Below are 26,482 nucleotides of genomic sequence, written 5' to 3' on the forward strand. Positions count from 1 at the left end.
CCAACGAAATCAGCAAAACCACACCTCTTTTCGTTTCCGCCTTTAAACTTTCGTTTGCACGAATTTTTATAACTTTTATGAAGTTGGAAAGATAGTTATTTGAACAGTCTGACTATTAGTTATTTTTGTTTCTTTTGAGCAGTGAACTGCTACATTGGTCCAAAATCCCACTCCAAACATCAAATAGGTTCTGAGTTCTGACTGTCTGTGTTTGTCACACAGCATTTTTGCTTTCAGTGTGGACAGAAATATTACATACTCCATAGCTGTAAACCTGGCTGGTTTCATAGCGCAAGACGGCAGACCACTTCCAGAGCTCATTTCTGAAATGTTAAGGTTGTTTGAGCTTTAAACAAGCTCCACTGTTAATAAATAGTGACCTTTGTTTGTTAGGCTCAATGTATTTTCATATTAAGCTGTCTCAGGAAATGAGAGCCATAAGAGCATTTGTTTTCCTTCAATGTAGAGGGAGACTGTGTCACAAATGGATTTTTTTACCCTCATTCCACTGAGACCTGCAATTTTACCAAGAAATACAATGAGGCTGAAGCCAGGTTCCTCAGCCCACTGTCTCTGTGGTTTTTCTTTGTGGCGTTCCTCTATTCTCGCATTGTTCAGACGGCAGCTGCTCTAAGACCCATTCGTCTTCCTCAACCGTCATTTGTACACTTGCTCTTTTCTCCAATCTTTGGTGTTTTTGATCTGTGTTTTTAATCACTAGCTTTCAATCCGGGCAGCTGGAAAAGTTTAGGCAGGACTCGGCTCTTAAATAAACAACACCTTTGGGGATACAGCCCTTGATTCCGGTAAACGTCTGGCCCTTGTACAATGGCCAACTTTCCTTTGTAGAAACAAGAGAGGCCAACACTGTCTCTGTCTCCTCCCCTGAGCCTTCTATCTCTCCATCTGTCTGGATTTTCCTGCATCTCCTGTACAATTTTGCCCAACAGTCACGGTTTCTATGCCTTCCTGTGCCACGTTTCTACAGCTACTCAATGTTCAAATGTGCAACGTCCCATTAAAAGTATGATTTGGTAAGACCTTGAAAATCTGGATGTCTGGAGTTAAAGGAGGAGCAGTTCAGATACGTTGAGATGTTTGACATTTTAAGGTCAGAATGAAGCGTATTGAAGAGGTGGGGGGCTGCAAAGGAGCAATAATCCACAGTTAGCCACAGCGATCGCAGCTGTTAAAACAACTTTTTTTGGAAATTGTGTAACATGCGCACATGCCTTCGGATAGTCCCCTGACTCAGCTGTTTCTTAGAGAAAGAGCGTCATTGTAGAAGTGAAAAAGAGAAACATGGATGTGAGACCACTGTATTATTATTAGCACTGTTTTAAAATAGAGTCAAAAGTCATCTAACCACAAACCTGCATGGTTTGGTACGTGGACAGTCAGCGCCAGTCAGGCACCATGTTTATTTGCATATAAATGAATGCATGCTTACCATTCTTTTATATTTACTTTCTTAATAAATGCCCCCTCATCAAGATTTGGTTGAGGGTAGAGTGTGAGTCAAGACCGAATTCACATGCTTCTGATGTTATAACAAGACCAAAGGCATCAAAATATGGTTTTGGTGTTCAAGTCTGAGTCCAAGACTATATTATCATGGTCTTTGTCTTGGACTTGGCAATGTGTCATACACCCGGCGCAATGCGATGCTAGTTCCAGCCCGATGCAGTTATCATTTTCATGTCCCTGCGATGCGTTGTTTAAATTGCAAATTCACTCGCGCCCTCAAAACTCTTGCTGGTCTGAAAACTAGGTGTGTTCAGGAGCATTGTTGGCGCATTGCTATTTTGAGGAACTGAAAACGACTGCGCCATTGACCAACAAAAACCCGGTCTAAAGTCAATAGCGCAGCATTTTTTGTGTTATTTAAAGGGCGTGTTAGTAATATGCGCCTAGAGGCGGGTCCAGAACATGTGTACAACCTGCTTATTACACACACAGGGCACACAACATTTTTAATATTAAAAATAAAAGGATTCCTCTCTGGAGAAGCGTTCAGTCTTTCCACTCGCAAAACACACCCATGACTCATTAAGAGACTAGGGACAACCCTTTTGGACCATGAGCCTGGCATGTCGATCGTTTTTTTCCGTTGTTAAAGGAACACTCCACTTTTTTTGAAAATAGGCTCATCTTACAAGTCCCCTAGAGTTAAATAGTTGAGTTTTACCGTTTTTGAATCCATTAAGCCGATCTTTGTATCTGGCGGTAGCACTTTTAGCATAGCTTAGCATACATCATTGATTCTGATCAGTCCATTAGCATCTCATTCAAAAAATGACCAAAGACACTTTCAATATTTTTCCTATTCAAAACTTGACTCTTCTACAGTTACATCGTGTGCTAAGACCAACTGAAAATTAAAAGTTGCGATTTTCTACACCTATATGGCTAGGAACTACTTTCTCATTCCTGCGTAATAGTCATGGATCTTCGCGGCCGTGCCATGGCCAGAAAATCGCAACTTTTCATTTTCAGTTTGTCTTAGCACACAATGTAACTGTAGAAGAGTCAAGTTTTAAATAGGAAAAATATTGAAAGTGTCTTTGGTCATTTTTTTTATGAGATGCTAATGGACTCAATGGAATGGAATCAATGATGTATGCTAGGCTATGCTAAAAGTGCTACCGCCAGATACAAAGATCGGCTGAATGGATTCAAAAACAGTAAAACTCAACTATTTAACTCTAGGGGAGTTGTAAAATGAGCCTATTTTCAAAAAAAGTGGAGTGTTCCTTTAAACTAGTAAAAGTGGATTCGGACACGCCCTAAGTGCACCTGAATGCATTTAAAATGTTCTTGATTGAATGCAATCGTGAATGATTTCAGTTTGTTCTGCAATGTAAAACTTATATGGACTTAACTGCGTAATAAATGAATAGTACGGGGCACATTCTGTTCTACATTTCTTTCCATCCTCTGTTCTTTACAGATGTAGAGCAGATGGCGATAGACTGGCTTACAGGAAACTTCTACTTTGTTGATGACGTGGATGATCGAATCTTTGTATGTGATAAAGACGGAACCACATGTGTGACACTGTTGGATCAAGAACTCTACAACCCTAAAGGCATCGCTCTGGATCCAACCAATGGGTATGAACATTGTCGAGCTCACACTTCCTCCATGTACAAAACTAGATAGCTGAACATTTTGCAGTTACTTTTAAATGGTCAAATGAGGTGTAAGAGTACTCATGTATAATGATTACTCTCTCCTTTCTCACCATTACCTTCAACAGAAAGGTTTTCTTCACCGACTACGGGCAGATCCCAAAGGTGGAACGCTGCGACATGGATGGGCAGAACCGAACAAAGTTGGTGGACAGTAAAATTGTCTTCCCACATGGTATCACCCTGGACTTGGTCAACAGGTTGGTCTACTGGGCTGATGCTTATCTGGACTACATCGAGGTCGTGGACTATGAGGGCAAAAACAGACACACCATCATTCAAGGACTGTTGGTAAGGAGCAAATACCAAAGTCAAAACTCAAGTCAAATCAAGGTTTATTTATAAAGCCATCCATCCATTCATCTATCCATTGTAACATCCATCTGTTTATCCATCCATCCATCCATCCACCCTAATGTCCATTGGTCCATCCATCCATTCATCTATCCTTCCATCCATCCATCCATTCACCATAACATTGATCTGTTTATTCATCCATGTTGATCTGTTTATCCATTCACCCATCCATTCTAATATTCATCCATCCATCCATCCAGCCATGCTAATGTCCATTGGTCCACACATCCATTGTAACGTCCATCTGTTTATCCATCATCTATCTATAAATCCATCCATCCATCCATCGTAACTTCCATCTGTCCATCCATCCACCATCTTAACTTCCATCCACCCTAATGTTCATTGGTCCATCCATTCATTGTAATGTCCATCCATCCATCCTTATGTCCATTGTTCCATCCATCCACCGTAACGCTGATCTGTTTATCCATTCACCCATCCATTCTAATATTCATCGATCCATCCATCGATCCATCATAAAATCCATTTGTCAATCCATCCATCCATCGTAACATCAATCCGTTAGCCACACATCCTTCCATCATAACTTCCATCTGTCCATCCATCCACCCCAATGTCCATTGGTCCATCATTCCATGCATCCATTGTAATGTCCATATGTTTATCCATTAATCCATCCATCTATTTTCCCTTTCAGCAGCTGTATTGAACCTAACATTGATCCCATTGCATTGTGAGAGTGACTAATAGTGGCTAGAATTATTTACTGTGATTAATGCTTTAGTAGATGGGAGAGACTGTGGTGTTTCATTAGTGCTACTGAGTTATTTTATTAAATCTGTTTCTGTAAATATATTAGCCTGATTTTTTTCTCTCTGCTTGAGTTATGGATAACATTTAGCTGCTCAGCCCAAGGCTAATCGGTGTGTTTATGTGCGTATCTTGCTCACTCAAGCTAACAGAGCAAGCACAACTTCCCAAATAATGGAACTAATTGAATAATAATTGAATTCTTTTTTTTCCCTCTCAGATAGAGCATCTTTATGGGCTCACAGTCTTTGAGAACTATCTATATGCCACAAACTCAGACAATGCCAACATGCAGCCTAAGACCAGTGTGATCCGCGTCAATCGATTCAACAGTTCAGATTATCAAGTGGTCACCCGTGTGGACAAGGGAGGAGCTCTACATGTTTACCACCAGAGACGCCAGCCCCCAGGTATTAAACTCTTTCTCATCTATTGCTCAGCTGTAAAGATTGAACCTGTATCATATATAACGGTTTAAAATGCAACCCCTGCTACACCACAGTCAAGCTCCAGCTCAGTCTAACTCTCCTGTTATTCTTCTTCAGTGCGGAGTCACGCCTGTGAGCCGGATAAGTTTGGGAAAGCTGGAGGTTGTTCAGACATCTGTTTGCTGGGCAACAGCCACAAGAGTCGGACGTGTCGCTGTCGGTCTGGCTTTAGCCTGGGCAACGATGGAAAATCATGCAAAAGTGAGTGACATCACAGCCAGTCAGATTCTACTTCATCTGTCAATTCTTCAAATCATTGACTTACAGTAGTTTTGCCTAGTTAAAATGAAAAGAAATTGATTGGCTCAGCTTCATTGAGCATTTGTTATTTCAAGCTCTCACACTTTTTCCCCCCAACAGTCTTAGTGATGTCTATGCATATTATCTAGACTGGAGGTTTGACCCACACTTTAGCTGAATCACTCAAAAAGATGAAGGTCTTGACCATTTAACCCAATATTGATTTCAAGCTGTTTTCTTTGAATATGCAATGAACTGTTAGTAGTATTGATTTGTGAACTGTGAGTGACCTCTGAACACATGACCTTGAAAAAGACAAGAGGAGGAGATTGGAATTGATTGTAAGAAACATGTTTGTACCGTCATCTCACTTTTCTCTATATTCAATCCCTGCTGTCTAATCCCCAGAGCCTGAGCATGAGTTATTCCTGGTTTATGGGAAGGGTCGTCCGGGTGTTATCCGTGGTATGGACATCAACCCTAAAGTTCAGGATGAATACATGATCCCCATCGAGAACCTGATGAACCCTCGAGCTCTGGACTTCCATGCACAGAGCAACTTCATCTACTTCGCTGATGCCACCAGCTATCTGATTGGCCGACAGAAGATCGATGGCACGGAAAGAGACATCATCCTTAAAGAAGGTGCTCAAAATGTTCATATTTATTTCCAATTCATCTTATTGCCGGTGTGTATTCTTCATGTGTATCCCTGTATGGTTTTCCAGGTATTCACACTGTTGAAGGAATCGCTGTGGACTGGATGGCCAATAATCTCTACTGGACAGATGATGGTCCCAAGAAGACCATTAGTGTTGCTCGGCTCGAGAAAGCTTCTCAGACCAAGAAGACTCTCATTGAGGGCAAGATGACCCATCCTCGAGCGATTGTGGTGGACCCTCGGAACGGGTGAGCTCTAGATTGAGTAGTATAGCAGTTGTTGGGTTATTTGTAGGTTAATAAATTAATGTCATTTTTTAATAAATTTAATTGGCCAAAATTGGAACAATTGGTACACTTTTGCATACTGCAGTTTTTTTTTTTTTTTTGAAAGACATCTCTTCCGCTTACCAAGGCTGCATATATTTGATAAAAAAACAGAAATACTTTCAAATATTATTACAATTTAAAATAACTGTTTTCTAAAATGCTGTAGCAAAGCTGTATTTTCAACATCATTACTCCAGTTTTCAGTGTCACATGATCCTTCAGTTTTAAGCAATTATTATTGGTGCTCATTAATAAATTATTTTCAAGATTCTTTGAAAGTTCAAAAGAACAGCATTTATTTGAAACATTATACATGTATTTAATGTCACTTTGATCAAATGAATGTGTCCTTGCAGAGTATTCATTATTTATTTAAAAAAAAATAATACTTACCTAAACTTTTGAATAGTAGTGTGTAATATGTGACCATTTAATAAGGCCAAGTGTAATAAAAATCACAGATCACAGGTTCCAAAAAAAATTAAGCAGCAAAAACGTTATTCAGCATTGATGATAGTAATAAGAAATGTTTCTTGAGCATCAAATCAGGATATTACAATGATTTCTGAATGAAGTAATGATGCTGAAAATTTAGTTTTGATCACAGGAATGAATTACATTTAAAAATATTTTCACATAGAATATAGTTGTTTGAAATTGTAATAATTTTTCACAGTATTGCGGTATTCCAAACTTTTGACTGGTAGTCTACAACCTCAAGAGGCTTGCTCAAAAAAAAACGCAGCAACAGCAATATGACAAAATACACTATTACTCAATAGATAAATCAATTTAGAAAAGAGGAGTAGATACATTTTTAGTCGGAACTATGCATTTTGAAAATGTTTTACCTCTTTAAGCTGGATGTACTGGACTGACTGGGAGGAGGACCCAAAGGAGAGCAAGCGAGGGAAGATTGAGAGGGCCTGGATGGACGGAACCAACCGGAACGTTCTGCTGACCTCTAAGACGGTTTTGTGGCCCAACGGCCTGAGTCTGGACATCCCTCAGGGCATCCTGTACTGGGTGGATGCTTATTACGACCGAATCGAGATGGTCTATCTCAACACCACTGCACGCAAGGTGCTGTCACACCACTGATCTAATAGATATGACGTTCACATATACACACACGTTTTTGCATTTAAGAACGGAAAACAAGAGATAACAGCTGCAAACACTAGAACAGACGATTTAGTTGCCAGTTGTCGATCATGTAACATCATATTCTTTCTGCTTAGACGGTTTATGACGGACAGGAACTGAACCATGCCTTCGGCCTGTGCCACTACAAAAACTTCCTGTTCTGGAATGAGTACCGCAGCGGCAGCATCTATAAACTGGACCAAAACACCAAAACGGTTACTTTGCTACGCAACGAACGGCCACCCATCTTTGAGATCCGCATGTATGATGCCCAACAGCAGCTAGGTAATTATAAAATGTTTTTTGCCCTGGTTTTTGTGTAAAACATTCCAGTATGAAATCCAGAATGGTTTGGTTATGGAATGTTCACCAGATGTCATTTTTACGTGTGTTAATCACAGGAAGTAATGCGTGTAGAGCGAATAACGGTGGCTGTAGTAGTCTGTGTTTAGCCACTCCCACTGGAAGGTCATGTGCCTGTGCTGAGGACCAATTACTGGACCCCACAGACAACATCAGCTGTAAAGGTAAGGCAAGCGTACACTACATACATATTTACAAACTAAATAATAATGCATTAATACAAATTAATTGTCGAAAACCAGTCATTACAGGGTTAGTTCGCCGAAAAATGAAAACAATCCCATAATTTACTCACTCTCAAGCCATCCTAGGTGTATATGACTTTCTTCATTCATTCACAATCGGAGTTATATTAAATAATATCCTGGCTCTTCCAAGCTTTATAATGGGAGTGAATGGTACCTGAGATTTTGAAGCCCAAAAAAATTGCATCCATCTCTCATAAAAGTAATGCATACGACTCCAGGGGGTTAATAAAGGCCTTCTGAAGCGCAGCCATGCATTTTTGTAAGAAAAATATCCATATTTATAAGTTTTTATACTATAATCACTTCCGTTACGTCCGTACACGAGTCTAGCTCCAGGGGATGAGTGACCTCTAACCCAACGCACTAAGTATTGACGTACATGGAAGTGCAGAGGATAGAGCAAAACAAAACACCGGTCACGAATGAGAAGTCTAAAACAAGAGTTTTTAAAGAAAAATGTGGGAGGAGCTTGTGTTTGAACCGCGAGAGGCGTCGACTCTCACCTGAGCTTACGCTACTCCTACATCCTACGGCATACGTCAGGTCCGAGGTCACTCCTCCCCCCAAAACTAGACTCGCGTACGGCCATTACGAGAAGCCAGTGATTATAGTTTATAAAGTTATAAATATGGATATTTTTCTTTCAATGTTGTTATTATCATGTGACCTGCCAGGGTCAGTTGCATCGCTTCACTGCCATTCACAAATCCTCTCCCGTGGCCTCATGGGTTAGTAAATTGTAAATCGTATGCACTCTTCAGAATCTCGCCACAAGTGGTAGGTTATAGGTACTTTTTGCAGAGTCTCGCGTAGCCAGACCTTTATGTAGCGTTCACACCGGACGCAAATTCATTCGCACGTGAAATTCGCTTCATTCGCGTGTGAAATTCACTTCACAACAGACGCAAATTTGCGTCATGGGAGGGGCTTCTGCCAGTCTGGTTGAGAAATGGCTGACATGGGCTGTTTACACGTTTTTTTTGTTAAAATCTACTGTTAATGTGTGACAAAACATAGTTTTAAGACTTTTCAGGCGATAATGTAGTTGTTTAAAGCTCAAATCTGTGATTTATTTATAAAAAGAGTGCCTATTTGAACATTTTATCTGCCGTTTTCTGAGTTGTGAGCTCCAGTGGATCAGTGGCGCTCCGCGCTCGTTAACCCCGGCGAGAGCAGCCTTTCCTCGGCTAGTCCTTCTGCCGTCTGCCGCTGGATCTGATGTCTCTGTGGTGTCTCGAGTTATAATTCGTCTTGTGTATATGTAACGGGCTATCTTTGGTCTCATGGATCTATAATTTGTTCCCTGGCAAATCGTTTAGGCTTAGGGCAAAGTGAAGTTTCATTACTTTTTTATTTTTAGGCTATAACTTTACGTTACAGTTGTAGCCGACTAGCACTGACTTTGAATCAGTTTGACTGAATTGTTTGCTTTATTTCATGTATAGCTTATTATACCTATATTTTACTTATACTTTTGTATTATTGATCATACATAAACTTGCATTTAACAAAAAGAGACTGGGTTGTGTTTAATGTCATTTAATGTTATCACAGTGATAATCATATTGTCTGAACCAGATATTAATTTACAGATTTTTTCCTCAATGTTGTCACTACTAGAGCAAGCTCCTGATTGGTTAACGCGGCGTGAATATCTGCCAAAGTTCACACGTCAAACGCTCAATTCGCTCAATTTGCGCCGTGTCATTTTGCGCGAATCGCGGCATTCGCGCCGCCTCGTTCACGCGAATCGCACCGCAGAATGTCTATTCGCGTCTTTGCATTGACTTAAGATATAAATCACTCGCGCAAATCGCATAATTCGCGTCCGGTGTGAAAACGCACCATTAGACTGACGGCAGAAGGTCTGGACTCGCAGCTTTCATTGGTCAAGGACCACCCAAGTCCTTTCATGTTTCACTGACATGTAAAGCAACCAATCACAGTTCGTTTTGCTCTGCGTAATGTTTAGGGGCATAAAAATGTAAAGTTGATGTCCCTGCAATAACAGACCGGCGTGCATCTTTAGATTATTCATTCAAGAACGTTGTTCACGTTTACTGCAACAATCGAGCGGCGAACTTCACATACTTTTGAAAATCCAGCGTTTAGTTGATCCTGGTAAGCGCTCATTGTCACAGTTGTAAACATGACAGCGTTCTTCTTCCATGAGGGAGTTTGGTGTCACAGCATTTGTTTCCAGGCAGACCGTTAAAGAAAGCAACACACACGTCTCCTGGACACAGGGACCACAGATGCAAATTAGCTATTTAGCTAACTCTGGCACAACATTTGTGTTGTGCATGGTCCCTGTTAAATAAATAAATAAACTAAACAATAAACATCCTGTAGAATTCAACCAATCAGATGACGACTTCGAAACTCCTGAAGTGTTTCCCAAAGCGTACCTTCCATAGGGGCAGCCATTGCTAACCAAGCCATCACCTGCTGTTAGCATCCCATTGACTCCCATTCATTTTGGCGTCACTTTGACAGCGAATAACTTTACATCTGAGGAGTTTAAAGACTCCATTTGACCATTGTTTATTTCTAAACAAACATGACAATGTATAAAAGGCTCCATTACCTTGTATCTTACACTATCGCCCCGTAGAAGCCGTTTTTGTAAAAAATAGGCTAACGATTGCGTCATAACCAAGCAACTCTGTTGCATAGTAGAGAAATTACCGTATAGACAGGAGGAGAAGCTCGCAGGAAATCTTTTACTGTCTATGAGGCAGTCAGGGGGACGTGGAGGCATAAAGTCCGATAAAGTCAAGCGAGAAGCATGGGGAGAAGCCCATAGAGAGCCAAAAGCAACAGGACAAAATATTTCAACAACGTGATTCAGTCTAACAACTGTCAGACTGGTTGCTCACGTCACATCTACGTCGTCAAGCTCAGTCTGAGGCTGCGCAGTATGCTCAGCCATCAGGAAGTGAGTGCTTCTAATTGACTTCACTTTTCCCCGTCGAAGCCTATGGGGTCGCTGTGTCCATTTCTTTTACTGTCTATGGTGTTTCCAGATAAGTGTGCCATATGCATCAGACTTTCAGCCAGCGGTCCGTGGGAGTAACGCCTGAGGCTTATGCTGCCTTCACGTGCTCTCAGAATTATCGTAAATACGAGTTTCCTAGGAAAAAATTCCACATGAACGCCCTCACATTTTGAAACTTGAATGCAATGAGCTCGTAATCACGACTTCAGAAGTCGGAATGACCAAATTTCCGATAGCACGTGAAGGCAGCATTAGACTACTTTTTGCCTACTCTTTAGCCACTGAACCATTGTCTTTGTTTTATGACGGGTGGCAAACCAGCGTTAAGGTTCAACACCGCCACCTACTGTATTGGAGTATTAACCAGACAGTTACTGGCACTGGATTATTTAGGATGTTGTTATAAGTGTAGTATTAACAAACATAGTTTGTCCATCAGAAGGTTAATTACTGCTGAAGAAATAACATGAAACTTCCATTCAGAGTGACCCAGGCTGCCAAATAAAGCAGGGTAAGAGTTCATTCAGTCCTGAGAGAAAACAACGCAAGAAAAGCCTTGCTGAGCAGAAGCAAATCTGTTTGTGCCAGCTGCTCGATCATACTGTCAGATAATGCACCATGTCTAGGCTTTAATCTGTGACTGACTGTTGATACAATCGGCTGAATTGAACATCAAGCGGTTTGGTTTTTGGGTCTGAATGTTTGAAACAGAAACCCCTCAGATGTTTTCTTTCACAGACGTTCAGCAGACTTATGCCGCGTTCCAGGCAACCCGTAACCCGTGTTTTTCCAACCTTCTACCCGTGAAAGTGGACTGAAACGGCAGTCAAACCTGTGACTTCCCACCCGTGAACTCGTAGTAGATCAATGTACTCCCAGTTACGAGTTTTGACGTCACATAGCCTGCGAAGCAACAATGGCAGCCCCCTACGGATGCAGTGTTTATGAAACAAATATACAAATAACGTAAAATAAAAGGTATAACAGCTTTTCTTGCCGTGTGCGCTGTTTTTCTCCTCCGTTTCCCTCAAACAAGCAAGGAGTAAGCACCTTTGGCAATAGAAATGATTGTAAATGAGCATACACCTCGCAAGGTCCGCCATGCTTTGTTTACATCTAACTACCACACAATTCCTTGCGCTCAGGCAGTTTGGCGTGACTTTGCCTGGAACACTACAAAGTCGTGAGTCGTGGTTTGAAGTTGTAATTTACGGGCTCAAAAACCTGCCTGGAACGCAGCATAATTTACATTGTGTGTGTGTGTGTGTTTCGTCACAGCGAACCCGTCGTACATTCCTCCTCCGCAGTGCCAGCCGGGAGAGTTCGCCTGTAAGAATAACCGCTGTATTCAAGACCGCTGGAAATGCGACGGAGATAATGACTGTCTGGACAACAGCGACGAGACCGCTGAACTGTGCCGTAAGAACACACTCACGTCTTGCTTTTAACAAGCTCTTTGCATGAAGCTACCACACACATGCAGCTGGTGTTGTTTGTCCATCTGTAGATCAGCACACATGCCCTGCGGATCGCTTCAAGTGTCAGAATAACCGCTGTATCCCCATGCGTTGGCTGTGTGATGGAGACAACGACTGCGGCAACGACGAAGACGAATCTAACACTACATGCTCAGGTACACACACACACACACACACACACACACACACACACACACTCATACAGAGTCAAGGTCTGTTTGCATTTAATCTGAATTTGCAGCACTATGACATTCTTCACACTTAGCCCAAAGATTCACTCTGTAAAGACTATGTTTTAAGAGTGTAGGTTGGCAAATTTGATGTTAACTGAGTGTTTCTAAGGTGTGTTTTGCCCTGTGGACATGTAGCAATTAAGCTCTTTTAAAACACACTTCCATTACTTTATTTAATTTTTCGATTAGCATTCCGTGGTCAAAATGATGGACAGATTAAGAAACATACAATGTGATCTATGAATGAAAAAAGTCCAACTTATCCATCATTGCTTTTATTTAGTGGTAGTTGTTTCTCCTTTCTTTGTTTTAGCTGTTTATTTGTTAGATTCTCTGTTGTCAATGGTGAATCTAGATCTAGGGACACCTGGTGTAAGATGCGTTTTGGTCGATAGGATCTCAATTTGACCAGGGAAACACATTCCCGTTTACACCAGGTGTTTTAATCCGTCTCTTTTGTCCACTTTCATCCACTTCTGTCCTGATTTCTTCGAGGGGATGGTCTATGGGCGGGTAAATGTATGGGCTTATTCAGATCTTTTCAATCTAATGGATGAAATAAGCTCACGCAATTTACATATGAACACGACCGGAGACAACAGAAAAACACGGAGAGCAGCTGCTTTCTTTTCTGCTCTGACAGCCACAAGACCAGGCCAAACACTGTGAGTGTGTGTTAGAAATCAGGAATGGTGAGAGAACATTGTGATTGGTATGTTTTTCATCTTCAAACCAAACTTGGTTCTTTAGCTGATGAAGTTGAAATCCCGTCTGACTAGCGTGCTTCTCATAAGTATGCGTTAGGTCGGTAGACGGTCTTTTGTGGCTGTTCGAACACATTTGACCCATAGACTGTAAAAAAAAATATGGACGTGGTGTCCGTGACGTCACCCATAGAATTCTGAAGAGATTCTTGATTTGATCGCATGAGCGTTTACACTACAAAAGCAATCCAGTCGAATGTGTTTTCCACTACCTCTGGAAGTGGTTGAAAGTGGACAAGCTCAAAATGTGTTAGACCCAGTTTACACCTGTATTTAGAGTCGTCCACTTGTGATCCGATCAACCAACATGCTTCTTAATACCAGGTGTAATTAGGGCCTATGATGAAGGCATGGTAAAAAAAAAAAATCCAAATCAGTTTAATGTGTTCTTCATTTTTTTTTTACAAAAATAACCACTGGTAAATAAAAGTACCCAAGTGAAAAATAGATAGGCCAAAAGTCCGGCCTATGATGTGTCCTAACTCCAATAAAAGTGCAAAATCTTTAAAGGGGTGGTTGATTTTCCCTTTTTACAAGATGTAAACTAAGTCTCTAATGTCTTCAGAGTGTGTATGTGAAGTTTTAGCTCAAAATACCCCACAGATAATTTTTTATAGCATGTTAAAATTGTCACTTTTTGAGGGTGAGCAAAACATGCCGTTTTTGTGTGTCCCTTTAAATGCAAATGAGCTGCTTATCAGGGGGCGGAGCTTCAAGAACTCCACTTAGCAGCTCTGATTACCTCATGCAGACAAGCAATGAAACTGTTCAGCCTTTTATGTTCAAACCAGAGTCAGACAATGATGGAGAGACTCAAGAAGAAATGACAACATTTAGAATGAGACGGGATGTTTCTGAATGGTTAGTTGATGAATTTATGTGGCTGGTGTGGAGTTAACTATCTTCGAGTCATTGATTAGCATATTCTGTCACGTATTATGTCACTTATTGTGTAGTAGGCTAGCTGGAGCCAATTACCTCCAGTCTTTGTGCCAAGCTAGGCTAGCGGTGGTGCGTCAGACAGAGTTATGGCACGCACGGAGATGAGAATGATATGTATGGATCTAACTCTGGGAGATATGGTGAATAAGCTAAAGTCCCAAAAAGTTGGTGTGTTCCTTGTAACCAGCAGCCATATCACCCTGCAGCCCAAGACTGGTTTCCCACTGAAGCTAAGCAGGGCTGAGCCTGGTTAGTACCTGGATGGGAGACCAACTGGGAAAATCAGGTAGCTGCTGGTAGATGTGTTAGTGAGGCCAGCAGGGGGTGCTCACCCTGTGGTCTGTGTGGGTCCTAACGCCCCAGTATAGTGATGGGGACACTATACTGTAACAAGCACTGTCCTTCGGATGAGACGTTAAACCGAGGACCTGACTCTATGTGGTCATTAGAAATCCCAGGATGTCCTTCGATAAAGAGTAGGGGTGTAACCCCGGCATCCTGGCCAAATTTGCCCATTGGCCCTCTCCATCATGGCCTCCTAATCATCCCCATATACAGATTGGCTGCATCACTCTGTCTCCTCTCCACCAACCAGCTGGTGTGTGGTGGGCGTTCTGGCGCAATATGGCTGCCGTCGCATCATCCAGGTGGATGCTGCACATTGGTGGTGGTTGAGGAGATTCCCTCCTTCTATATGTAAAGCACTTTGAGTGCCTAGAAAAGTGCTATATAAATGTAACAAATTATTATTAATTATTATTTAAAGCGAGTGTGACTGTGAGCGTGTCAGATAAGTCTTTTTTGAAGGGCACCATGCAGCCAATGAGTCTCACCTTGACAGTAAAGTACAATCCAAGAAGATTGTTGAATAAAGTGGAGGGAGTTTGTCAAATGACCAATCTGTAGGATTTGTGAGATACACAAGTGTAATAAAATGGATTTGTTAACCAAAAGATAGAAAAGAGTAACTAACAACTTCTAAATGAATACAATGAATGTATAAGGAAGTGATTGAGTTGAATGTTACTATGGCAGTTTCACATTCTCTTATGGACTGTTGTTTATCTGAACTGATAATGTGAAGAAACTTATTCTGAATTCAACAAATAAACGGATAGATTTTTTTTGTTATTAACTGAAATTAGCTATATAACATCTAAAGCAAATGAGAAAATCATATATTGACAACAATACACTCCACTGTTATATTTGCGTTTGAAAGTTCACTTTAGCCGATTCACATAAAAAGCTAAATTCAGATAAAATATAGGCAATAACACTCTGAGTGCAGAGATAAAAACGGTTAATTATGATTATTATTATTTAAAATGTTCATGAATTGTCTCTTCTACAACTTGAGGGTTTCATGAAAGGATTTGTTTTTGTGCTGACATATTTCCTACAGAAATCATAAAAGGTTTGCATTTCCTTCATGTGGTAGAATCATAAGATCCTACTTCCCACTTCTAAATTTATAATTATGACTGTGTATGTTTAAGTGCTCTGTTGTCAGAGACAGTAGGATACAAGTGTTTTTTGTCCAATGAATGTTCTTTTGCAATATGGCACAAATGATTACAGATATCCAAGTACTGTGCATTAAACAGGTACATTGATCAGGCATAACATTATGACCTAATTATTCCTAATATTGTGTTGATCCCCCTTTTGCTGCCAAAATGGCATGGACTCCACTAGACCCCTGAAGGTGTGCTGTGGTATCTGGAACCAAGATGTTAGCAGCAGATCCTTTAAGTCCTTTAAGTTGTGAGGTGGGGCCTCAATGGATCTGACTTGTTTGTTCAGCACATCCCACAGATGCTCGATTGGATTGAGATCTGGGGAATTTGGAGGCCAAGTCAACACCTCAAAACTCGTTGTTGTGCTCCTCAAACCATTCCTGAACCAACAAACTGCGATGCACTGTGTATTCTGACACCTTTCTATCAGAACCAGTATTAACCAGTATTAACAGCCTTAATATGCCCTAATGATAGACACAGGTACATGTCTGGTTATTGTCCAGATTGTCTAAAATAAAATAAAATGTTCTTTAAAAGTACTTGAAAGTCCTTGAATCTGGTGTTCATGAAAGAGTGGGAAGGGAACCCTGAATTCAGTTTACATTTCCAAACATTCATTTTGTCTTTAATTGTAATAGTCCAGTGATATTTTTGCATTCACAGTCCAACAACAGACGGTCCAAACAGAGATGTGATCTCACTGTGATTAAGTTTGTCTGGGATTGCATGAAGCAATGGAAAAAACTGACACCATGTCCGCCATATTGAAAAGGTCAAGATCCTCCATAATACAAATAGAGCAAAAGGCAGCAAGATTCCCTTCCAAGAATTCCAACCTGGTGGACACTATAAAAATAAATAAACCCTTATTATTGCACAATACGTATGACTCCACTTATAAAACATCAGTTTTTCATAACAAACTCCATATTAAGTGCTCTGCAAAATTAATACATGTTGAAGATGAACTGTTTCCACAGAAAAGCAGGTGGGGAATGGATTCCGAGAAGGACTGTAAATTTTGTACCTTTAAGAGTAAACTGGCTTACAGATGACCTGAAGACCATAATAATATATAATAATAACTATATGTAACAGTTCAGTTTTGCTTCTCTGTTGCAGCTCGGACGTGTCCTCCGAATCAGTACTCGTGTGCCAGTGGTCGCTGTATTCCCATCTCCTGGACATGTGACCTGGATGATGACTGCGGGGATCGCTCCGATGAGCCTGCGTCCTGCGGTAGAGGATGTTGCCAGCTTATTAAAATGAATGAATTCAGCCATTAATATGCATGCGATACTTTTAGAAAAACTAGTTCAGTGCTAGTTTGATCAGTTTCAACTTTGAAGGAAATGTTTTAGGACATTTTACAGGTTACATTTTGTAAATGTTTTAGACATTTAGGGCCCTATTTTAACGATGTGAGCACATGGTCTGAAGCTCATGGCGCAGTTGCACTTAGGGTGTGTCCGAATCCACTTTTGCTAGTTTAACGACGGGGAAAAACGGTCGCCGTGCCAGGCGAATGGTCCAAAAGGGTTGTACCTAGTCTCTTATTGAGTCATGGGTGTGTTTTGGGTGTAATGTGCTATAAACCAATCAGGTTAATTTTTAATATTTAAAAAAAAGTGTGTGCTGCTGCGCGTCCCTGTGTGTGTAGTAAGCAGAGTGTACGCACGTTGTGCACCCGTCTATAGGCGCATATTACTAACACACACTTTAACCCTCTGGGGCTCTTCGGTCATTTCTGACCCAAATGTTTTAAAATAAAAAATGTAAAAAATCATAGCTTCATCGAAATGGTTCGAAACTTGGTGACTTTATTGGTACTTGGTATTTGAACACCCCAAAAAATTGGGGACAGGATTTGAAAAGTCTAAGTGGTCGTAAAAAAAAGTGTCACACTCAGGACCTTCGGGTCACAATTGAATTCAAAGCTTTATTATATCACTATAGAATGTCTTTGTGTAAAACCTTTTTTTTTAAAATTATATTATATTCAGTGCGATGTGATACGACCACTTTAAAAACATTGAACTATGTAAAGCATATGCTGAAAAGTCATATATTCATATTTACATATAATCGGTTGAAACTTAAATGTTGCATTTAACTATTGATTATATGAGTTGAGTTTTGTTCATTTTCTATGTTATTATTGATGGTTTATGATGACGTTTGTGTCGTCAGCATACCCAACCTGTTTCCCGCTCAGTCAGTTCACCTGTAATAACGGACGCTGTATCAACATCAACTGGCGCTGTGATAACGGTGAGCTGCTGAAGTGTTTTTCTTCTCTGTTCTTTTTGTGTCCCTTGCACTTTTTCCCTCATTTGTCTTTGTTGATCATTTCATGTGTCTTTTGTGTAACGTCATGTCCTCTTCTTTTGACCATTTGCCCCTCCCCCTGTGTCACATGGGCTGTGTGTTGCAGAAAAGGATTGTGGGGACAGCTCTGATGAGTTCAATTGTCCGAACCCGACCGGTTAGTGCATAGATCAACATGCACCATAAAAAAATACTTGTGTTATAACATTATAATGACGTCTCAACAGGATTTCAGGAAATACCTGTAAAGCTGTTGAAAGGTCTAAAATATCTGCAGCAATTATTTCTAAAATATTGCCCCAAAATGATAAAATCAAAGCCCCTGCCCATCTCACTTTAACTAACATCACTATTAACATCCATAAGAAGAGATTTAGCAAATATTAACCAGTGTTCATTCCTAGTGGTGCATGTGTGATCTATGCAGTTTCTGTGATGTTTATTATTCATTTTCTATTGTTACAAAATTGTGTAAAATGTGTGTCTAAAGACAAGCTGCCACATTTACCATGTCATATTAATGTGTAATACTCATATTTCTGCCTAAATGTCATTTGTTTGTATATTTGTATTACAAATGAATTCTATTAAATCATAGCCTATAGCTCACATGGACATGGATATTCCATGTTGGCCCAGTATATCTAAGAAAAATGTTTCCCTGCTGCTTTAATATTGGTAAAGTAGTAAAGGGAGCTTATAACTTCTTTAAAGTGATTGAAATTTAGCTTTTAGTTTCAGTCAAAAGTTTGGACACACCTGTTCTTTCTTTACCGTTAATAATAGTCATCAACTAGCAATCAAAAACAATGTACTGTACTGTAATGTACTGTAAAACAATGCAAATTATAGTATGGAAATTTTGAAGAATGTTTTATTTTATTTTTCAAACTAAATGAAAATTAAAAATGTTAGCAACTATAGGTCAAATTAATCAAGTTTACATTTTTTATTTAATTTAATTTAACGAAAATGTTTTTTTTTTATGGTTTTAGCTAACGATAATAACCTTGACAATGTACACTATATTGACAAACGTTTTGGGACGCCTGCCTTTACATGCACATGAACTTTAATGACATCCCATTCTTAATCCGTAGTGTTTCATGTGGAGTTGGCCCACCCTTTGCAGCTACAACAGCTTCAACTCTTCTGGGAAGGCTTTCCACAAGGTTTAGGAGTGTGTTTATGGGAATTTTTGACCATTCTTCTAGAAGCGCAGGTCAGGCACTGATGTTGGACGAGAAGGCCTGGCGTGCAGTCTCCGCTCTAATTTTTTATGGACCTTGCTTTGTGCACTGGTGCACAGTCGTGTAGGAACAGGAAGGGGTCATCCCCAAACTGTTCCCACAAAGTTGGGAGCATGAAATTGTCCAAAATGTCTTGGTATACTGAAGCATTAAGAGTTCCTTTCACTGGAACTGAGGGGCCAAGACCAACCCCTGAAAAACAACCCACACACCATAATCCCCCCTACACCAAACTTTACACTCGGCACAATGCAGTCAGGCAAGTACCGTTCTCCTGGTAACCGCAAAACCCAGCTGCTCGGCCATAGAAACCCATTCCATGAAGCTCTCTATGCACTGTTCTTGAGCTAATCTGAAGGCCACACGAAGTTTGGAGGTCAGTAGCAGCAGAAAGTTGGTGACTTCTGCGCACTGTGTGCCTCAGCATGCGCTGACCCGCTCTGTGATTTTACATGGCCTACCACTTTGTGGCTGAGTTGCTGTTGTTCCCAATTGCTTCCACTTTGTTATAATACCACTAACAGTTGACCGTGGAATATTTAGTAGTGAGGAAATTTCACGAATGGACTTATTGCACAGGTGGCAACCTATCACGGTACCACACTTGAATTCACTGAGCTCCTGAGAGCGACCCATTCTTTCACAAATGTTTGTAGAAGCGTCTGCATGCCTAGGTGCTTGATTTTATACACCTATGGCCATAGAAGTGATTTGAACACCTGAATTCAATAGTTTGGAGGGGTGTCCCAATACTTTTGCCAATATAGTGTATATTTGTCTGCAAAACACATTTCATGGAAAATCCTTTATATCAACGGGTTTTGTTCTGATTGTAAGAAACATCGATTTATTCAAGTGTGTCCAATTCTTTGACTGGTGGTGAACTTTAAAATGTGGCTTACTTTATACATTATATTTTAGAGTATCATAGCATACATTTGACAATTTAACCTCTTCCAGACAATGACTGCGGTGATAACAGTGATGAAGCCGGCTGTAGCCATTCATGCTCCAGCGCTCAGTTTAAATGTAACAGTGGTCGCTGTATACCCGACTACTGGACCTGCGACGGAGATAACGACTGTGGTGACTACAGTGACGAGACCCACGCCAACTGCACTAACCAGGGTGAGTTTGTGACACTAATGCTTAGTTCCACATCACGCCTACCTAGGCAGCAAACTTATGCTGCCTTCTACGAAACCAGTTTGGACTAATTCTGAGGCAGCATTAATGTCTTTAAGTGGGAATACATAATAATATGAAAGCACTTGGATGTCTTAGCAGTGCCTGCTTTTGATTCAACTGTCAGGAAGTGAAAGATACACCAAGCCACTAGCACATTGTTTAGCAAAGGCCATCTCTTGTACAGGCACAAAGGAAATACACTAGTGAGAGAAGTCACAGAGACCAATGGTGACTAAAAGAGCGGGTGAGTTCATTAACCTAATGGTTTACGGGTTAACCAAAGCTCACCATAACCAAATAGAGCTCTACATAACTCATGGATCCAAAGTCAAATCACTCAAATTCTTTTCAATAGCAGTGTCAAAATTCCTCAATTATGAAACAAATTTGTGTCACAGAAAGAAATGAAAGAAGCCATTACTCCGAAAGAACCACGTGGAGGCACATCTTGAGCTAATTAATAAGGAATCCTTGTGTTTATATACACCACTGGCATTTTTGCCCAAATATAGACTTGTCTCTCTCTCCTGGGGATAAACGTGTTTGCCAGTGGCTAGAGTCAGATATGAGGCACATTACAGGGTGATGATGGATTTAAAAAGGATTATTACAAACAAATCCCAACAAAAATACACCACAATAACAGTTTTATCCGCCTTTGGAAAGCTAACAATGTTTACCTTTGTTAATTTAGCAGATTTTTTTATCCAAAATGACGAATATAACAGCATAAAGAGACAGTAACATGAAATTCTATATTGTTAGAAGTTTCAAAGCAGCTTCACAGTAATAAACAGGAAAATAAGTGAATGCAATAACATAATGCAGACTTCAACAAATATGAGACAAATTCTAATTCTGCTGTAGGGCAGCTCTACAAAGACAATAGTGTCCTTATTCAGATCAATTCAGTCCAATATTGATTCAATTCAGTGCAATAACTGAAAATTCATCAATTATTAAACAAGTTCAGTTTTGAAGCAGCTCTACAGAAGACAATAGTGTCATCATCCAGATCAACTCAGTCCAAGTTTTGTTCTCATCCGATAATATCAGTGTAGTCAAAAGCTAGTCAGTGGTAATAGCCTTTTAGGTAGCGCACCAACATATAGCACAGTTGTGCTTTGGCCATTCTGAGTTCGAGTCCCGGCTCATGGACATTTCCCGATCCCGTCACCCCCCCCCCCCCCCTCTCCAAATTCGCTTCCTGTCAACTAACTGTCCTGTCATAAAGGCAAGAACACCAAAAATAAATCTTAAAAAATTGAAAGTGAAAAGCTAAGACAGAGATGTAGGCGTGACACAGAAACGTATTAATAGAATGTCCTACTATTTCACTGTTGTTTATCATTTTACCAAAGTTCCTAGCTTACTTTTTGATGTTGCAAAAGTGTTGAATTGAGCTCTGCCTTCACAAATTTGGAGATGGAAGAGGTAGAGCTGCTTGTCATGGGTGTAGTATTAATAGGACAATCAGAAATTGAAAAGAGGAGGGGGCCAAGTACCGAACCCTGAGGTACACCCTCAGTTTTTGATGGAACTTTAACACTTCTCCCCTCCAGGATAAGCTGCCATATCTAAGATATTTTACAGAGTGTAAACTCTTAACAAGTAGTTTGAAACTGATGAAATTATAGATTGTCCACAAATGTTTTCTCCCAAATAAAAATAGACATTGCTATACACTCTTTTGTTCCTCTCGACAGCAACCCGTCCTCCCGGTGGCTGTCACACAGATGAGTTCCAGTGTCGTGTGGATGGGCTATGTATTCCCCTCCGCTGGAGGTGTGATGGAGACACTGACTGCATGGATCTGAGCGATGAGAAGAACTGCGAGGGTGTAACGCACATGTGTGATCCAGCAGTGAAGTTTGGCTGCAGGGACTCTGGTAATGATGCAGAACATATTTAGTGATCCATGAGCAGACAGTACGTTTACGAGCAAATGGGTCATAATCATCACAGACTGAAAAATGCAAAGTAACACAAGTTGAGGCAATAATGAAACTCTCATAAACGCCCTCTCTCACTTTCAAATAGTCTAAGAGAGGTATACAGTTCATATTAGTGAAAAGATTTGTTCAGATGTATTGTTTCAATCAATACAATCGACCATATCATTTGAGTCATCACTCAAAATTGCTTCCAGAGGTTAATTTTCCATGTCTTTATGTAGCGAAATATTTATTTAGTTGAATATTTGTTCCCACTTTATATTAAGTGTCTTTAACTACCATGTATTTATGTTAAAAAATGTTAGGTACAATGTACTTGTTTCATATTGTATTACAGAACACTTGTGCTGCTATTGAGGTGTGATATGGGTATGGTTAGGGACATGTTTGATGATATGGGATTAAGTGTGTGTAAAGGGGTAGGATCAAGATTGTTATATGTATATGTAAACACAGAAATTGATTATGTACTCATGTAATTACATGCAGGATACATGCAAATAAGTGCATAGCATCAAATGATTATTTTATGTTAATGCACTTAATATAAAGTGGGTCCAAGAAAAGGTCATCCTCCATTCATGTGGTCACAAGTAAATTCAATGTAGTTTTCCTCAGTTAACAAGAATGTATCCTGTGTGTTTTTTGTGTAGCGCGGTGTATCAGTAAGGCTTGGGTGTGTGATGGTGACAGTGACTGTGAAGATAACTCAGATGAAGATAACTGTGAGGCGCTGGTGTGTAAACTCTCCCATCACGTGTGTGCTAATGACACCAGCATTTGTCTGCCCGCCGAGAAACTCTGTGATGGCAAAGACGACTGTCCTGACGGCTCCGACGAGAAACTCTGTGGTAAGACATCAGATGATGTTCACTGAGTGCAGACTGGCTTCATGCTGTTTGGAAACTGACACTAGCAGAACACTGATGGAAATGCTCAAAATGAAAAAACAAAACAAATGCATCTGGAGCACAACTCCTTATTTAGGCTGTCATTTAAATATGTATATGTATTAATGCTGTCAATCGATTAAGAATAACTAACTAGTCACACATTTTTTCTGTAATTAATCACGATTAAAAACATCGGAGTTTTAAATATTTTTACATTGTAATAATTTCACAGTTACTCTCCAAATTAATGTAGAAACAACTTAAAGATAGTATATTTTAAATATTTGTTGTCATGGCATATTTTTATGAATGAAGGCCAGTATCACTGATACTAATACTGATATCTCTATGAAAACATTAATAATAGACATTCAACATTGCAGTATAATTGAAAGATATATCAATTTCAACATTTATTAGGCTTTAAAAAAATAACAACTTTTAATTTAAGTGAACTTAAAACAATCCTTACATAAACCCAATATAATAAATGTCATATTTACCTGTGGCCTTCTGTCTAACAGGTAGGTAATATACAGAAATTGAATAAAGTAATCAAACAGTCTGCACTGCATAAATAATACATTAAATATAGATTAATCCTGATTAAAGCAACACTTTTCTGTTCCCTTTGTTATTTGATTTGACAGACATCATTAGTGGCTGCTGTCACTTTAAGATCTGCCGCTGCCAAACATGAAGCAGCTCTGATGTTCTGTCACGCGCATCTCATTTTCTCACAACTCTTTAAGTTCATTTAAGACGTTATTTAACTCATTTAAGACTGCTCTTGTGAAGATACTTTACAAAACAGGCATTTTTGCATAATTATGTGTGTTATTGATTGTTCAAGCGAGAAAGAGAACTCGATACTGGTGCATCGTGTGTGTGTGTCAGGACCATAGACGGTAAACAAATATGGACGTAGTGTCTGTGACGTCACCCGTAGGTTTCTGAAGAGCATTTTTGAAGCCTAAAGTGGGCGGAGCCAGCTTTCGAAATCCCGGATAACTGAAAATGGGCAAAGAGATGGGATGTGGGTGGAGCTGAGGTAACGTGATGGCTTAGCCTGACAAGCCAAACCCACATCAAGATGTTGGGTCTGGGAACTCACCATTGGCAGGGCTCAATCCGAGGGGCGGGATAAACGGTTGTCTTTCAGATTCCCTCTGCACGCAATAGGATAGCGCTACAACCAACCAGAGCAACGAAGAAGGTGAAGCGGAGCTAGTTGATAGGTTAAACTTTTGCCGTATCCGGTTGGCAAAACTCCTAACACATCTTCCTTTCTTAAGAATGACTTTTGTGCCGTTCTTTGTTCTATTCTCAAAGAAAAGCTTAATTCCAAGTCTTCCAGAGTCACGGCCAAAGCCAATTTGAAAGACCGCTGTTCGGCAGCTTCTTTGTTTTCAAGTAGCACGCGGAACCGCCACAACTCTGCCGTCATTATGTTAAGCCCGCCAACCGACTCTATACACGATGTGATTGGCCTGACTAGAGTTTGGTTTTTCCAGCTCGCAAGCCAATGGAGAGTTGCTAGACGCCCTGGCTGCAAATTATATTTGCTGCCGCTAGGGTGCGTCTATATTTCTAGGCTAGTGATGGCTAACAGACAGCAGACAAACGACAATCCACCTGTCACTCAAGTGGCCACGCCCTTAATTATGCTGAACTTTAAGGCTTAATATAATTTAAACGGATGTGTTATATAAAAATTCACCCCTCACAGTTGTCATGAAGGGCAAAATTAGCTGTATAGACCAAAACCACAATTGTACCAGGCTGTAAACATGTTTTTTATCCCCACTGAAAAATTGGTCATTTTAACCCCCTGGTCCTCTTTGTTTAGGGGTCACACTTGGCTTGTTCATGGTCAAAAGTGACCTAAGCCTTAAAATGTAACTTTTCCCTCCCAGGAAAACTAATGTAATATATTTTTGTTCAATAATATTTTTTTGAATTTTGAGGGTTTTTATGATATTATGCAACATTTATACATTTTTATTAGCTTTTTTTCCTCATTGAAAATAATAATATATATTTTTAATTATTATTTTTCAATTAAACTAGTATTCCATGTTAAAATAGAGACATGGTATTTAAAATATATATTTTTTGAAGGTAGATTAGTGCCATCTGGTGGGAGATAAAAAAAAAAAACTTATGTTACCACTAGATTCCTATATAGTTCTATATAAAGTGGCTTATAAATTCTCTAGTGTTTTTAGACATAAATACTTAATTTTATTAAGTTGTGGTTTTGGATTTATACTTTCTCAAAGACTACTTTTTGTCAAGGTTTAGATTTTTTTTGTTTGAAATGTTGATTTCAAGTGTCAGTTTTTGCATTAATGTTACTACATTCAAACCTTAACAGAGAGGAGAATATTATGTTACACATAACATCAAAATTCAATAAAAATGTAACTAAAATGAACAGGTATGTTTTATCACAGCTTAATAAATCTGTGTCTGTTCTGATTTGAACCTCTTATTTGAGTCTTTTGGTACAATTTTACCATATTGTTACTGCCACGGCAGTTAATTTTATGTGCGTATAATATTGTGGTTTGTGTGTCTGTGTCTTAGTGTGTTTACATGATTGTCTGAGTGCGTCTGTCTCTGTTTTGCACTCTTGATGTTTTAGAGTGTAACCTCTTCCTTGCTGTTAGTTTTTTACTCAGTGGCGACTTTTCACAAAAGCCTTGGGTATGACATGATTCCTTCTCTGGCCATACAACAACAACATTCCCAAATCATCAAGTAATATCTAAACAAAAATCAGCCATACTACAATAATGGACGGAGTCCACGGACATGCACAGCACAGACTTAACAACAGTACAAAATCAATGCAAGTTCTGAAACAGCCCTATGAGCCTACAACGTGTCCTAAACACGTGAGAAAATGTATCTTTTCCATGTTTTTTTGTAGCCTATACTAACCAGCCGCAACGGCGATTCGTGACCATTCTATTTTACAAAGTTTTTTATTTATGCGGCATTGCGGCTGGATAGACATAGCCTACTGAAAACAACAATGAATATATTGTGCATTGTTGCTTTCAGTAGGCTATGTCTATAAAGGTCACAAAAAATTATATTTATATTTATATGCATCTGAAGCTAATTC

At 39.8% G+C, this 26,482-nt stretch overlaps 1 protein-coding gene across 4 annotated transcripts in view; it reads left to right on the forward strand.

Annotated features, from left to right (window-relative positions):
- The window catches only part of lrp1aa (low density lipoprotein receptor-related protein 1Aa), a 307,973-nt gene that overhangs the window by 130,280 nt on the left and 151,211 nt on the right, over nt 1–26,482 (forward strand). For all 4 annotated transcript variants that reach the window (XM_079844459.1, XM_079844460.1, XM_079844461.1 and 1 more), the window contains exons 7-22: nt 2,951–3,113; nt 3,260–3,482; nt 4,543–4,732; nt 4,868–5,011; nt 5,459–5,695; nt 5,779–5,959; nt 6,901–7,123; nt 7,282–7,471; nt 7,588–7,713; nt 12,074–12,214; nt 12,303–12,428; nt 16,858–16,974; nt 17,926–18,006; nt 20,274–20,441; nt 22,208–22,390; nt 23,110–23,307. In XM_079844459.1, coding sequence (XP_079700585.1) covers nt 2,951–3,113; nt 3,260–3,482; nt 4,543–4,732; nt 4,868–5,011; nt 5,459–5,695; nt 5,779–5,959; nt 6,901–7,123; nt 7,282–7,471; nt 7,588–7,713; nt 12,074–12,214; nt 12,303–12,428; nt 16,858–16,974; nt 17,926–18,006; nt 20,274–20,441; nt 22,208–22,390; nt 23,110–23,307 — 2,691 coding nt within the window. The remainder of the gene's footprint in view (nt 1–2,950; nt 3,114–3,259; nt 3,483–4,542; nt 4,733–4,867; nt 5,012–5,458; nt 5,696–5,778; nt 5,960–6,900; nt 7,124–7,281; nt 7,472–7,587; nt 7,714–12,073; nt 12,215–12,302; nt 12,429–16,857; nt 16,975–17,925; nt 18,007–20,273; nt 20,442–22,207; nt 22,391–23,109; nt 23,308–26,482) is intronic.

This window comes from Gobio gobio, assembly GCF_949357685.1.
Source record: "Gobio gobio genome assembly, chromosome: 19".
NCBI lineage: Eukaryota > Metazoa > Chordata > Actinopteri > Cypriniformes > Gobionidae > Gobio > Gobio gobio.